This window comes from Heterodontus francisci, chromosome 1 (genome assembly GCF_036365525.1).
Source record: "Heterodontus francisci isolate sHetFra1 chromosome 1, sHetFra1.hap1, whole genome shotgun sequence".
NCBI classification, from domain to species: domain Eukaryota; kingdom Metazoa; phylum Chordata; class Chondrichthyes; order Heterodontiformes; family Heterodontidae; genus Heterodontus; species Heterodontus francisci.
Window position 1 is genome coordinate 113,224,304 of NC_090371.1, and position 16,744 is coordinate 113,241,047.

Sequence of the window (16,744 nt, forward strand, 5' to 3'; positions counted from 1 at the left end):
AGCAGAGTTAACGTTTCAGGTCAGTGATCTTTCCTCAGAACTGGCAAAGGTGAGAAATGTAATAGGTTTTCAGCAAATAAAACGGGGGTGGGGGAAAAGCGAACAAAAAGGAAGGTGTTGATAGGTTAGAGGGTCAGAGAGATTAACTGACAAGGAGGTCATGGGGCAAAGGCAAAGAGTGTGTTAATGGTGTGGTAAAAGACAAAGCATTAGTGCAGACAGGGTATTAAATGACAGAATAATGAACAGCCCTAGCTAAAAGCACCAACATGAAAAAAACAGTGGGCAGGCACATGGTAAAAAAATGAATGATGAAACAAACTATAATTTTTTTTAAAAATAATGTTACGACCAGGTGAAAAAGGTCTCGGCTTCCCCTTCAGCCTTCACCTCGTTTTACTGTAATAGGGTTTAATTTTAAACACACCGTGTTTTAGCTCCCCCTTGGTGGATCCTTGTTCACCACTTTCCAGTTATATGGCAAAGAAAGCAGCACAACAGGTTTTCTCAGGTTTAAAGAATAAAAGTGAAATTTATTAAATTTAAACTCGAAGTTGGTTAATGCCTATGGATACACGATGTGCCCATGCGCAATATACACATGCAGATAGGGACAGAAAAGAGCAGAAGAAAAATAAAGTGGAAAAGTTTGAGGCAATCTCTGAAGAGGGTTTTTGTTACTGTGCTTCAGGCTCGCTGTAGAGTCCTTGACTGTAGGTAGATCTTGCTTCTTGTTGGGGCCCAGTCTTCGTCTTAAACCTTGTTCGCTGTAGGAGACTTTTCTCTCTTGGGGTTCATGTGTCTTCAGTGGGTTTTAGAGTTCCGTGAGAAAGAGATGGGAGCAGACAGGAAAGGCTGTGACGGGCCAGCCAGGAGAAGTCTTTTCAATCCAGGAGCAAACAACTTTCTGCCAGTTCCAACACTGTCTCTACAATTTAAAACTCCCCAAGTTGGCCAGCAAGGTAGTCATATGACCAACTGGTATAACCACTTCAGGCTTTGTGGATTGTTGTCATGCAGGTCCCCACCTGCCAAGAATGAGGCACATAAATTTCGCCGCATGGACATTAAATTTCAAATTGTTGCTGAGAAGAAGAGAAGGACTATTACAAGGGGTTGCAGAGCCCTGGCTGGAAGGACATTTTTGCATACTAACAGACACACTTTGGAACAAAGGAGCTATCCCCTGACCCACCCAATACACAGAGCCAGAAGTGGTTATACCAGTCATGTGACGACCCTACTGGCCAACTTGGGGAGTTTTAAATTGCAGAAACAGTGTTTGAAGACAGACAGCTCTTGGCTCCTGAATTGAAAAGACCTCCTCTCCCCTTGTCTGCTCCCATCTCTTTCTCAAGGGACTGAAACCCACCGAAGACAAGTGAACCCCAAGAGAGAAAAGTCTTCTACAGTGAACAAGGTTTAAGAAGAATACTGGGTCCCAATGAGAAGCAAGATCCACCTACAAACAAGGACTCGACTGTGAGCTTGAAGACCCGTAACAAAAACTCTTCAGATATTGCCTGAAACCTTTCCACTTTATTTCTCTTCTGCTCTTTTCTGTCACTATTTGCATGTGCGTATTGTCTATGCATGCAAGCGTGGGGCGTTGCGTGCATCATAGGTGTTAATCGAATTAGAGTTTAATTGTTAAAGTTTAATAAATTACACTTTTCTTCTTTAAACCTAAGAAAGCCTGTTTGTGCTAATTTCTTTGCCTTATAATTGGAAAACGGTGAACAAGGATTCACCAAGGGGGAGCTCAAAACACAGTGTGTTTAAAATTAAATCCTGTTACAGTAAGACCAGGTGAAGGCTGAGACGGACCCCTATACACCTTTCTCACCTGGTCATAACAGAAATTTGAGTGCTAGCATCCAGAATTGACCCACAGACAAACGAGAGAAATTGGTAGTGGGAAGCCAAATTGTTCCCAAGCAAAAAAGAGCAAGATTAATACAGGTTTTCTTGCAGGTTGTGTGTGATTGAATACTAACATGTCTGTAACTGAAGCTAGTATCTCTCCAAGCCAGGGTGAAGTAATTTGGGATAAGTTAAAGGCATTGACTATGGAATAATTGAGGAAAATGTCTGAGCAGTGTGGGATCACTGTACATGGCAAGGCTAGGAAGTCTAAACTACTAAGGCTAGTGGCCAACCATTTGTCCTTTGAATCTGAAGAAGCAGAAGCAGTGTTAGACGTAGACCCAGACAGGGTACTGTTAGCAAAGATATAATGGGAACTGAGGAAACTTGAATTAGAGGAAAGAGAAAGGCAGAGACAGGAAAAAGAGAGAGAGAGAGGCAGGAGAGGGAGAACGAGACAGCCTTCCAGAAGGAATGGGAAGAGAACAAAAGAGCCTTCTAGAAGGGACGTGAAGAAAATGAAAGGCAGGAGAGAGAAAGAATATTCCAGGAAGAATCCAAAGAAAGAGAGCTGAAGTGGAAGGAGGTAACTAGGGGGTGACAGAGTCACCCCAGTGGCCAATATGGAGGAGTGTAATTCAGCGCTGGGTACAGAATTGTTAAAACTAGCTCATCTAATTCCAAAATTCAATAAGGAAGATGCGGAAGTGTTTTTTGTGTCTTTTGAGAAACTGGCAAGGCAGCTAAAATGGCCAGCTGAGACCTGGTCTCTTTTACTGCAAAGCAAACTAACTGGAAAAGCCCATGAGATTTATTCCTTGTTGCCAGATGAAAATTCATTAAATTATGAACTGACCAAAAATGCTATCCTCAGGGCATATTAATTAGGACCCAAAGCCTATTGCCAAAAGTTAAGAACCCTCAAAAAGCAAGCTAATCAAACTTTTCTGGAGTTTGAAAGAAGTAAGCAGCTGGCTTTTGACCAGTGGCTGAGGGCTCTTAAAGTACAGCTCAGCTATGAGAATCTCAGGGAAGTAGTTCTGTTAGAGGAATTTAAAAACTCTCTCCCACTCTAAATAAAGACCCATGTAGAGGAGCAGCGGATTCAGGGAGCCTGGCAAGCGGCCGTTCTAGCCGATGAGTTTGCTTTAATTTATAAGTCAGTTTCCCAGAAAGGACCTTTCCTAATCACCACCACAAATCTGAAAAGGACAAAGGATGGGAAGGTGATCTCCGCCCAGGCAGTCCTGACAGAGAAAGGAAAGCAGGAGACACAGGGGGCCCTCCTCCAGCCAAAAAGGAAGGTGCTGTGAGCAAAAGTGAGACCCAGAGTCCTGTGTGCTTCCTTTGTAATAAAGCAGGGCATTTAAAAGCTAACTGCTGGAAACTAAAGAGGAATCTGGTAGGGTTAATCAGAGGACAAATGCTCAGTGCAGAAGGGGACCTGATACAAAGCACAACAGAACAAGCTGTGGCTTTAAGTGCAGTAAGAGTACAACCCAGGAAGCTTACTACGGCCAGTGCAGGAAAATGTAATAGGATTCCTGAAGGTTATCAAGGTTTTATGTCTGAAGGGAAAGTAACCCCATACCCCTCGAGGATGTTCCCGATGGCTGGGAAGTCCAGAACCAGGGATCACAGTCTCAGGAAATGGGGTATGCCATTTAGAACCGAGATGAGGAGAAATTCCTTCACTCAGAAGGTGGTGAACCTGTGGAATTCTCTACCTCAGAAGGCAGTGGAGGCCAAGTCATTAAATATATTCAAGAAGGAGATAGATATATTTCTTAATGCCAAAGGGACTACAGTGGCTGTATATGCCAGTATACGAAGGACCAAAGCCCACATAAGACAGCAGTTTGACTGGCCAAAACTCCACAAAGATGTGGTGGAGTACTGGAAACCCCAACCTACAGTGAAACCTGCACCCCTAAGTCCTGTAATAAAAACAAGAAATGCTGGAAATACTAAGCAGGTCTGGCAGCATCTGTGGAGAGAGAAACAGAGTTAACGTTTCAGGTCAGTGAACTTTCATCAGAACTAGCAGAGGTTAGAAATGTAATAGGCTTTATGCAAATAAAGCGGGGGTGGGGCAAGAGATAACAAAAGGGAAGGTGTTGATAGGATAGGGTCACAAGTGTTAGGAGGACCTTGCAGCCGAGGGCTGGTGAACTTTAAGGGACCCCCGCCGAGAACAAAAGGGGACAGGCAGGCAGTCAGCTGGCTAAAGTTTAGAAAGAGAAGGGGAAAAAGTGATCAAGAGAGCAGGTTAAAAGAAGTCCAGGAAGAAGCCCAGATCAAAACCCCTACTCTCCGGTCAGGCAACACCAAAATGTGAAAGGTTAGACCCCACATCCTCCTACATAAATGCAGACTCTAGAGGCACCCCACCAGAGTTGCTAACAGCATTCACAGGAACCTGCGGAGACAAAGAGAGACCTCTAGGGGGCAGCGAAACCATGAGGGTAATGCCTCATCCAGTCAAAGTGCCACAGGAGAGTGCAGTCAAGTCTGCACAAATACCTACAGTATCCCAGAGAACAAAGGGGAGATTAATAAAGAATCCTCCCCCACAGTCAGAGAAAAAGGGAGTCAAAAGCCTTTGCATGACTCCGCAAAGTACTGAAAGAGAGTTCAGGATAGACCTGCCCACTACTAACTCTCCTGAAAAACAAACATTACCTCACCAGGAACCAAGACCCTAGGCAGTCATGGCAATGGGCAAACTGAAGCAAAGCTTCCCCAAAGCACTGGCACCCAGAAAAGACAATTTTAATAAGCTTTAAGATTTGTAAATGAATGGAAATGACTGAGAGAAATGCATGGTTTTCTGTATCTTATATATATTTCTCTCATCCCTTATAATGAAATGCACCTTTTGCCAAATCGCATGTCATTCTCCTGGGTGTGGAGGTGTCATGCACACCCCCATCTGCCAAGAATGAGGCACATAAATTTCGCCACATGGACATTAAACTTCAAATTGTTGCTGGGAAGAAGAGAAGGCCTTGGCTGGAAAAAAGACATTTGCATATTAACAGAACTACTTCCCTGAGGTTCTCATAGCTGAGCTGTACTTTAAGAGCCCTCAGCCACTGGTCAAAAGCCAGCTGCTTACTTCTTTCAAACTCCAGATAAGATTGATCATCTTGCTTCTTGAATGTTCTTAACTTTTGGCGATAGGCTTTGGGTACTAATTCATATACCCCGAGGATAGCATCTTTTGTCAGTTCATAATTTAATGAACTCTCATCTGGCAACAGGGAATAGACCTCATGGGCTTTTCCAGTTAGCTTTCTTTGCAGTATAAGAGGCCAGGTCTCAGCTGGCCATTTTAGCTGCCTTGCCAGTTTCTCTAAGGACACAAAAAATGCCTCCACATTTTCCTCATTGAATTTTGGAATTAGATAAGCTAGTTTTAATAATTTTGTACCCAGCCCTGAATTATGCTCCTCCATATTGGGCATGCTTTCACTGGGGTTACTCTGTTGCTCCCTTGCTAACTCAAGCTGCTTCAGCTCTCTTTCTTCACATTCTTGTTGGAATATTCTTTCTCTCTCTCTCTCCTCTCTCTCTCATTCCTTCTCATGTCTTTCTCTCTCTTCTCTCTCTCTTTTTCGCGTTCCTTCTGGAAGGCTCTCTTTCTCCCTCTCTCTGTCTCTTTTCCCTATCTCTCCCTTTCTGTTTCTCTTTCCCTGTCTTCTAATTCAAGTTTCCTTTGTTCCAATTGTATCTTTGCTAACAATACCCTGTCTGGGTCTACTTCTAACACTGCTTCTATTTCTTCAGTTTCAAGGGGAAAATGGTCAGCCACTAGCCTTAGGAGTTCAGACTTACTAGCCTTGCCATGTACAGTGATCCCACACTGCTCAGCCATTTTCCTCAACTCCCCCATAGTCAGTGCTTTTAACTTATTCCAAGTTACTTCACCCTTGCTTGGAGAGCTACTAGCTTCAGTTGCAGACGTGTTAGTATTCAATCACACACAACTACAAGAAAACCTGTATTAAACTTGCTCTTTTTTGCTTGGGAACAATTTGGCTTCCCACTACCAATTTCTCTCGTTTGTCTGTGGGTCAATTCCGGACACAAGCACCCAAATTTCTGTTATGACCAGGTGAGAAAGGTGTATAGGGTTCCCTTTCAGCCTTCACCTGGTCTTACTGTCACAGGGTTTAATTTTAAACACATTGTGTTTTTAGCTTCCCCTTGGTGAATCCTTGTTCACCGCTTTCCAATTCTAAGGCAAAGAAACCAGCACAACAGGTTTTCTCAGGCTTAAAAAAGAAAAGTGACATTTTTTAAACTTAAACCCTAATTTGGTTAACGCCTACGGATACATGCAGTGCTCCACGCCAGCATGCATATGCGATATGTACATGCAGATAGTGAAAGAGCAGAAGAAAAATAAAGTTGACAAGTCTAAGGCAATCTCTGAAGAGGGTTTTTTGTTACTGTGCTTCGACCTCGCTGTCGAGTCCAAAATTGTAGGTCGATCTTGCTTTACGTTGGGGCCCAGTATTCTTCTTAAACCTTGTTAACTGTCAGAGACTTTTCTCTCTTGGGGTTCATGTGTCTTCAGTGGGTTTTGGTGTTCTGTGAGAAAGAGATGTGAGCAGACAGGAGAGGCTGTGGTGAGCCAGCCAGGAGAAGTCTTTTCAATCCAGGAGCAAACAGCATTCTGCCAGTTCCAACACTGTCTCTGCAATTTAAAATTCCCCAAGTTGGCCAACAGGGTAGTCACGTAACCGACTGGTATATCTACAGCTGGCTTTGTCCTTTCACGAATCATCTGTTAATATGCAAATGTCTTTTTTCCAGCCAAGGTCTGGCAGTCCTTGTAACAGGCCTTCTCTTCTTCCCAGCAACAATTTGAAATTTAATGTTCATGTGGCGAAATTTATAATGCCTCATCCTTGGCAGGTGGGGGCCTGTTTGACAATAAATATAAAGTAAAAAGGGCCAGTCATGCTCTGAAATTATTGAACTCAATGTTCAGTCTGGTAGGCTATCGCATGCCTCTTCGGTAAGTGAGGTGCTGTTCCTTGAGCTTGCATTGATGTTCACTAGAACACTGCAGCAAGCCATGACAGAAATTTGGGCAAGAGAGCAGGGGATGTGTTGAAATGGCAAGCGACAGGAAGCTCAGGATCATGTTTTCGGACTGAGGTGGAGGTGTTCTGCAAAGCGGTCACCCAATCTGCGTTTGGTCTCCCCAATGTAGAAGAGACCGCATTGTGAGCAGCAAATACGGTCTACTATATTGAAAGAAGTACAAGTAAATCACTGCTTCACCTGAAAGAAATGTTTGGGGCCTTGGATAGTGAGGAGAGAGGAGGTAAATGGGCAGGTATTACACCTCCTGCGATTGCATGGAAAGGTGCCATGAGAATTGCTCAGGAATAACCTGCTCACTGAAGCTCAGTTAGGGTTCCTCCAAGTTCACTCAGCTCCTGACCTCATTACAACCTTGATCCAAACATGGACAGAAGAGCTGAACTGAAGAGGTAAGATGAGAGTGACTGTTCTTGACATCAAGGCAGCATTTGACCGAGTATGGCAGGAGCCCTAGCAAAACTGGAGTCAATGGGAATCAGGGGAAAAACTCTCTACTGGTTGGAGTCATATGTAGCACAAAGGAAGGGGGTTCTGGTTGTTGGCGGTCAATCAATTCAGTCCCAGGACATCACTGCAGGAGTTGCTCAGGATACTGTCGTAGGCCCAACCATCTTCAGCTGCTTCCATGATCTCTCCTCCATCATAAGGTCAGAAGAGGGGATGTTCGCTGATGATTGCACAAGGTTCAGCACCATTCACAACTCCTCAGATACTGAAGCAGCCCGTGTCCAGACACAGCAAGACCTGGACAATATCCAGGCTTGGGCTGATAAATGGCAAGTAACATTCACACCACACAAGTGCCAGGCAATGACCATCTCAAGCAAGAGAGAATCTAATCATCTCCCCCTATGTTCAATGGTATTACCATTGCTGAATCCCCCACTATCAACATCCTGGGGGTTACCTTTGACCAGAAACAGAACTGGACCAGCCACATAAATGCTGTGGCTACAAGAGCAGGTCAGAGCCTGGGAATTCAGCAGTGAGTAAATCACCTCCTGGCTCCCCAATGCCTGTCCACCATCTACAAGGCACAAGTCAAGAGTGTGATGGAATATTCTCCACTTGCCTGGATGGATGCAGCTCCAACAACACTCAAGAAGCTCGACACCATCCAGGACAAAGTAGCCCACTTGATTGGCATCCCATCCACCACCTTCACCAGTGAGACACAGTGGCAGCAATGTGTACCATCTACAAGATGCATGGCAGCAACTCACCAGGACTCCATCAACAGCACCTTCCAAACCCGTGACCACTACCACCTAGGAGTACAAGGGCAGCAGATGCATGGAAACACCTCCACCTGTAAGTTCCCCTCCAAGCCACACACCATCCTGACTTGGAACTATATCACTGTTCCTTCACTGTCGCAGGGCCAAAATCTTGGAACTCCCTTCCTAACAGCACTGTTGGCGTACCTACACCCCAAGGACTGCAGCGGTTCAAGAAGGCAGCTCACCACCACCTTCTCAAGGGCAATTAGGGATGGGCAATAAATGCTTGCCTAGCCAGTGATGCCATATCCCATGAATGAATAAAAAAAAAATTATACTGCTGAGGTCATCCTATATAACACACTTCAAAATTAATGATCCTTTTTTATGGTAGAAGCTTTCAACATTCCTTCCCAAATGATGCAAATCCAATTTTCCATCAAAATGTTCTTCAACCTGAAGTTGCTGTTATGAGAAATTAACCTTTGCATCTGTTATTAATTGAGTTGGAGCTTTCATGGTTTATAGGAGTAAAATATTTCATAAGTTGTTTTTCTTTGAAAGAGCAACCTCTTCAACAAAATCCAATTGTTTTTACAAAAACAATGTAAGGATTTGAAATTTCCTGAAAGTACATTAAAATGTAATCAGTTACTTTAGGTATTTGGAACATTGGAGTAATTTATTCATTTGTACGAAATCACATTTCATTGAAATGTTAACTATAAATAAATGCAACTTCTACAAAGATGCAAATTACATGGATTTTTACAGCAGATAACTCAATGGGAAAATCCTCTGCCTTACAATCAGAGCTTTTAAAAGTAAATGACACTTCAGTTTATTATCTTTTGCTAACACACTGTCGGTACAATATGAGATTTAGTTGATTGGTAGTACAGAACTTGAGTATTACTGAAAAAGTGACATGATGTCAAAGCTTTTCGTCTTGTACTCATCAGGACAGACACAAGAAAGCCAAATTTTAAAGGGAGCAACAATTTATACTGCATGAGAAAATTGGTTGGCAAATCGACTCTGATTAGTCGAGGCATTTCCAGAGAGAATCCACCATGCTTATGTTTAATTTAAATATCGGCACAACACCTGTACATGTTCCTTTGTCGTGCAGAGGACAGGTGCCTGTGGATGAATATATATAGCTTCTAGCAAGCGTAAGTGAGCCACATTGCGAGCCCAACTGATAATCTTAAATTGATTGTTAGCGTAATTCTTAGAACACTTGGGATTGTTCGGTGCATGCTCGCGGAATTACATCTAATGTTAGACATTGTGTTCTGAGTTTTGCAAGTACTGGCTGGTTAAGTATGGTCATTAACTGTCTATTGCGAACAGCCAAAGGGACGTGATGTTTGATATGATCTGCCAGTTATTGGGACGTACCTGGCAATACACTGGAATTCATATACCACGTTATTCATTTGTGTGGTAGGCAGAATGTCCTTTTGGCTTGATGGCAGCATCCCGTTAGTGGAAAATAGCACTTGTGTTGCTACTGCCTAGTTGCAGCATGAAACGGCTAGCTTCACCTGTTGCTCAAATTTTTGAGATACCATACCCATTCATGATTATGCACGATACACAGCAAGCAATGATCTGATTGGGGTAGACATTATCCTGCAGGATAGCGTTCATGCACCCTACTTTGGCATCAAGCTTGCAAGGTGAGCAAATGGCTCAGGCCCTATTTACAAGATTACGGATAAGGCCAATCTTATAGTTCGTTGAGCTGTAGGAATCCCAACGCGTATATTGACCAGTGAAGGTAGGCTAGCGGTAGACAGTAGCAGAGAACCCATTAGCAGATTTCTCAACTCGCACATTGAGGAAAGGGAGCTCATTCGACTGCTCCATTTAAAGGTGAATTTGAGCACATGGTGGAGTGCATTAAGGTGTGTAAAGAAATTCTTGCATGCGGCTTCAGATTCAAATATAGTGAACATATTGGAAATATGCATAGGGTTGGAGGTTAGGGGTCATTCCATAGAAAACGCATTTCTCGTAGAAACCGACAAAATATTAGCGAGAGCTGGGTCTAGAGGGGATCTCATGGCAAAACCATCTATTTGGGCATGCATGGTGTCATTAAAGCTGAACTCAACTGCGAGAGTTGCAAAGTTCATAAGTTCAATGAAGACAGATTCAGAGATTGCCATGATATAGTGATGCAGCAAAAATATCTATGGCTTCGTTGAGTGGCACATTAGTGAATAGCCTCGCAATGTCGAACGAGCACATAGACATGGCATTGCCTTCGTTATGTAGGTTGCGTGTAGTCTTCGTGAAAGTGAAGGAATCCTTCACCATGTATGTGAAAAACCCATTCAGAACTGGTTGTGGCAACTCATTCAACCATTTGGCTAATTCATGTTGTACAGAACCAGACATAGATAAGATAGGGCGTAATGGGACATGACTTTTGTGTGTCTTAGGCAGCCTGTACATACGTGGACGCAGTGAAACATGAGACAAATCCTATCATATACACCACAAGGCAGCTTGTTACTCTTACACAAATCTAACAAACATTTTTGTAACTTGCTTTCGAGCAGGGCTGTGCTTGGTGGCGGGTCCAATGGACACGAATTACACTAACAACCAATTTCAGATTATCATTTGGGCTTGCAATGTGGCTTTCTTACACTTGCTAGAAACTACATATATTCACACACAGGGACCTGTCCTCTGCATGCAAAAGGAACATGTCCAGGCATTGTGCCATTTTTGAATTAAACAAAAGTAGTTTCCCTGGTGCATTCAGCATGGCAATGCCTCAACTTGCCAACCAATCAGCATCCTTTTCTCATGCAATGTAAATTGTTGTTCTCTTTGAAATTTAGCATTCTTGCATCTGTCCTGATGAGTGCAAGACGAAAAGCTTCGACAGCATCTCTTTTTTCAGCAATATGAGATTTGTGTTTTGTGACAAAAGGTCACAAATAAATGAAGAACACTTCATAAACAGGAAACAAAAGTTGCTTTTGTCTGATTTGCTTTTAAAGAATCTCACTCATCCATTTTTATCAGTATCACTTTAGGATCAAGCAATTATAATTTATTATGCTTAACCAAGATGATCAATTGAATATTGCCATCCCTTCATCATAGCTGGGTCAAAATCCTGGAACTCCCTATCTAACAGAACTGTGGAAGTATCTTCACCACACAGATGACAGTGGTTCAAGAAGGCAGTTCAAACCATCTTCTCAAGGGCAATTAAAGAAGGGCAACAAATGCTGGCCTTGCCAGTGATGCCCACATTCCATAAACAAATAAAAAAGAAGCTTTTTATGAAAATGTGCCTTTGAAGGTGACAATGACAGATAACTCATTCATGTAGAATAGAACATAGGAATGTACAGACCACTGTGATCTAACAACTTAGTCTCAGTGAAAATATATATATTTATTTATGTAATTGCCATTAAATCAATCCTGTTTATACCTAAGGCCAAATTCAGCACACACAGATGACTTTGCACATTTGACTGCTTAGCCTGCCAAAGGCACTGCCAGAGGCCACTGTTGACATTTGCCATTGTCAGGCCCAAGCAAGATCCTCTTTTAACGGGAGTCTTGATATTTCTAAATGCACTGACACTAACTACTTCATTTACTTTGCAAAGTCAATTTAATTGGTGTGAAAACCTCAGCATAAATTATGTGAAACAGCCTGGTTTAATGATTGTACCTATTTATTTGAATTCAGCTTGCTCACTCTAGTGGCTCCAGATAGTTCCTCCAAATAAGTCTACATTTGCTGTTTGCAAAAAATGAAGAAATCAGCTGAAGCTACTTTCAGCACACCATTGCAGGCTTGCAAATGCTGCATGCCCGCCACCCCCACCCCCATCAGAATTTAAATGGGGTGCTGTAAACAGCCCAGAATCCCAGCAGCAGCATATTCATCTCCAAATTTCAGCCCCCCTGACAGAAATCTTATTTATCTTCCCAAACTGAGGAATTTTGGGGCAAATATCTTTATAATTTATACAGGGTTACTATTTAAACACAATTAATGCAGTTGATGTAATGTTTCCTTTTCTAATGAATTATGGATGTTCAGGCATAATTAATAATGGATACAGGTGTATAATTAATAATGGATGTGCATATTTAAATTTAATAATGCATGTGCATTCTTGTCAATCTTGAAGACAGACAAGACTACCACAGGCAGTTCATATAACATCATTCCATTTTAACATCTTGTGTTTATCAGCAGTTGAATACTCAGTTGTGCTTTGTACTAAATCATTTTCTACAATTTAAGTGAGGTTTGGTTCACTGTCCACAGCATGCAGATTTTCTATAAGGCAATAAATCCTGTTTTGAAACAACCCCAGCCGAGGTCTTTACTTAAGCTTCCATTACTGGCTCGCCCTTTCTGATGCATACTGCTGTGTGTTTACTTCTCATAAGCAATTAAATATAACACATTGCCCATTTTTTATTAAGAGTCTGGTCTGATTACAAGCAAGGTTTTGGAAAGTTCCAATCTGCCAATGGAGAATATTGGATTGGAAATGACAACTTGAATTATCTTACATCACAGGGTAAGTATTTCAATATCTTTGTATGTAATAAGCTGTAGCATTTTCTAATGTAAATTGATATTTCAGGTTACAATATCTGCCCTGATTTCCGACATGATAACAGAAAGCAAATCGACTGCCTTCAGAGTTTAAAACAAGGTGAACAGTGCACACAGAGGATGCCTGTGTGAAATAGGACCCAGCATTGCTCAGGGCTTCAGAGGGGTTTAAGAGTTAAAAGGCTAGTTGCCCGACTGCAGTCCATCTGGCACTTCTTTTATTTTTAAAGTTGATTGTGCAGCAAAACCAGAACCAGTTATGGTGCAGTAGGGTGCACAGTGAGTTTCCATCCCTTCTCCTGAGGCAGGCACCCAAGATGTGTCATACATGGCACAAGCACCTACTCAAAATATGTAAATATCTCATCCCTGGGAAGTGGGCTGGGGTCAGAATTGTTTCCATGGGGCAGACAGAAGTTCTGTCCTGCCCAGATTGCCCCAAAAGCCCTCCAGTGAAATTTCTGGCCCTTCATGTTATAAAAATATCATCAAGGATTTGAGGTTTTAAGCTTTTGCCCCACAATGGCATAGAAGATTCTCTTCCTCTAATTCACTCTTTTTCAGCATTTCAAAATTATCAGACTCCTTACCATCCTCAGTCTTTCTGTCTTTTGACAGGAGAAGGATATTAAAGCCTAAGCTTGGCATCACAATATCAGAACTTCCTAATCTAAATTGTCTTTTCTTTTACTCTTTTCAATCTTGCTCATTGTGACAAAAAAATTAAATTTTGGCCACATTTTAAAAATTATTTGTTTGGATGTTGGCTTCACTGGCTAAGCTGGGATGTTTTTGTCTATCTCTAGTTACCTTAAGAAAGTGGTGGTGTGTCTTCTTTCTGAATCAATGCAGTCCAGTGGTTTGATACAACTCAGTGGTTTGGTTGATTACTTCAGAGGGCCGTTAAGAGTCAAATATATTGGTGTGGGATGGGAGTCACGTATAGGCCAGACAGGGTTAAGGAAGGCAGGTTTCCTCTCATGAAGAACCTTGGTAAAACAATTGGATTTTTATGTCAAGCTGACAGCTTTGTGGTCACTTTTACTGAAACCAATTTTTTAATTTCCAGATTTTTTAAAAGCAATGTCAATTCTCAAATTACAATGATGAGATTTGAATCCAGATTCTTTGGATCATTGGTGTGGTAACATAGACACTATGCTACTGTGATGAAATATAGGTATAATAGGCTTAATTAGGTAGAATTTAGATATCATGAATACATTATACCTTTTAGAATTAAAGAAATGGTCAGTTTTCAAGGTTCATTGAAATTCCCTTTAAGGGCAAAGTTAAAAAACATGAATATCCCTGTTACAAAGGAATGTGTAGCAGAAACACCTTTTAAGGTAAATGAGGGAGGCTATACATGTTCCCTACTGATAACTATAATCTTAATTAGTTGATAATATTCATGATGTTGACAGACTAACTTAAAGAGATGGTACGAGGTGCCACAAAGAACCATCACAGATGATCAATCACAGAGTGAAATGTTACCTACAAAAAACAGATGCCACGTAAACCCAATTTAACCCAAAAAGGAAAAAATAGTTACTGCACAAATTTAATTAAAAATCTTTTAAGCATAAAATTTATAAAGTTAAGTCTTAGTGTTACTATAAAACACTACAAACATTTTGACCAGATAAAAGCTCACAACTTCATGAGAAGGGAATTCTCAGCAGATAATTATTTGGAATAAGTAGCTAATGATATTACCATAATTGGGAGTAAGTAATGATATCACCCTATGTGGATAACGAAAGCGGGAAAAACCACACAAAAGGTAACACATACATTCCAAAAGATGAGTTAATAGATCAGAAACAGTATAAACGTGAAAGCTTTGAATCAAGAAATCAGTGGTATTGAAAATCCTCATCAATACTGCTCATCCTATGGTAAGAACAGTTGACTGCAGGACAAGAGAATTCTGCTCTTAACCAAGAGTGTTTTGTCTTGTTAAGCAGGAAGCTTACTCAGGGAATTTAAGGTAACAATTTACTTTGAAATTTGATGGCTATTCGAAGATATTTTGCTGTAACATTGCCAAGGTTGAACTTTTGGATTCTATTTTAAAATAAGATTATGTTTTACATCTCTTGGTAATCTTTGATATTCTAGTATACTTATCCACTTAAAAGTAAATTGCATGTTAAATTCTTTAATAAATATATAAAAGTTAATAAATCGTCTCATGTAGCATTCTGTATGCAACTACAAGAACCCCCTCTCTGTGTCTCTTTAAGTGGTGAAATATGTATTGAAGAGAGTTTCCCAGACCCTTATAATATCTGAGATATTTATGACATAGGCATAATTATTTCAAAAATAGGCTATCCAAAAGATAGTAATATTCTCTATGGGTTTTCTTTCTTTGCGGGAAAGAAATTCTTTGGATCCAAAATAAGTGTCTATAAGAGTTTGTCTGCTTTGAACTTAATTAAAGGAGATTCATGGAGATGTACTCCTGATTCGGGTTAGTCCCTACAAGGGGTTAAAGTCATAAATCACCACTATTTCGCCTGAAGTCCATAACAATATTGGGCACCAGGGTGCACAGGCATCTCTTATTCACAGCATTATTGGGGCACAAATGACAGAAAATATGTTGCATGATGTAATCCCAGCTTTTGCCTCCCACTATAATACACCCACCCATAACTGGATAGACATGTCAGAGGCAATTTTACTCCTTGGGCATGAAACCAGTAAGATGCATTGATCACCAGCCCAGGAGTCTTTGTGGGTGGCCTGGTTGATATTAACTGGTAGGCTTCATTGACATCCCACCAGGCAGCTGCCCACTAGAAAAAGCATAAAGAGCCCAGAGGCCTCCCGTCAGCACTCAGCAAAGTTAGTTTGGCATGGTTCATGGTTGGGCAGCGAGAGGGGAATCAAGAATGGCAGAGGCCAAGACATCCCTTGTGGGCCCTGCTGTTCCTGACCCCAGAAAGAAAAGTTTGAAACTTATCCTTTCGGGCCTCTGCTTCTTCACCAACAAGTTTTATTGGGTATGCCACTCAGCACGCCACAAAAATGGTTTTGTGGTCTGATGTACACCACAGGATTCAAGTTTGCATGTATTCATGAGGCTCTTGCTTGAGCCAAATGGGCAAAAACAGAAAACAGAGGTGTTAATTCTGCTGCAGGGCAGGAGTGGAGCAGCAAATTCAGGTACCTGGCTTTAACTCCCAATCTGCTCTGTTTACGCCAGACAGAGGAAGATAAATTTCTCCTTATTATGTATTCATTGTCATATTTGGTGGAAGTGACATGGGGTGGTAGGGGACTGGTGGGACAGCTCTCAACCCAATTTTCCTCCGCTTGCTGTTACAGCGTAACTAAACAGGAAGATTGGTCTTGTGCAGTCATCCTCATGTCATTGTGTCTATAGGTGGTAAGTGTTGTTCAATCAGTCACCTTTATGAGCCATGAGTTCCGAAGAAGGGTCACTGACCCGAAACGTTAACTCTGCTTCTCTTTCCACAGATGCTGCCAGACCTGCTGAGTGATTCCAGCATTTCTTGTTTTTATTACCTTTATGAGCCAAGCTGGCTTATATCATTCTTATCTGATTGTTGAAGGAGTAATGGGTTAGATCCAGACTTTGTGCAATCATATAAAATGGGCGATAGCAAGTTGTCAACTTGTTTTACATCTCTCTCGATTTTCAATTCATTTGAAGTCTTTCAATATTTTCAATATGCGTATTTCAACATGGTATTGCGAATGGGAACATATGGAGAAACATGATGAAAAAGATCGTTTGAATGTAGATAAAATAAAACATACAGGACTGATACTGAGTTACCAGGATTACTCAAAATATTTTTTTTAATCATTCTGTTGAATGCCTATTGTTTACTGTGGGTTGGATTTTCCTCTGGAAACAAACTGATTTCTTTCACCAAATCTCGAG

General features: G+C 41.4%; 1 protein-coding gene across 1 annotated transcript in view; it reads left to right on the forward strand.

Moving 5' to 3' along the window:
- The window catches only part of fgl1 (fibrinogen-like 1), a 61,621-nt gene that overhangs the window by 19,084 nt on the left and 25,793 nt on the right, over window positions 1-16,744 (forward strand). Inside the window, exon 5 of the mRNA XM_068034623.1 lies at window positions 12,684-12,781. Within this exon, the coding sequence (XP_067890724.1) occupies window positions 12,684-12,781 (98 nt within the window). The remainder of the gene's footprint in view (window positions 1-12,683; window positions 12,782-16,744) is intronic.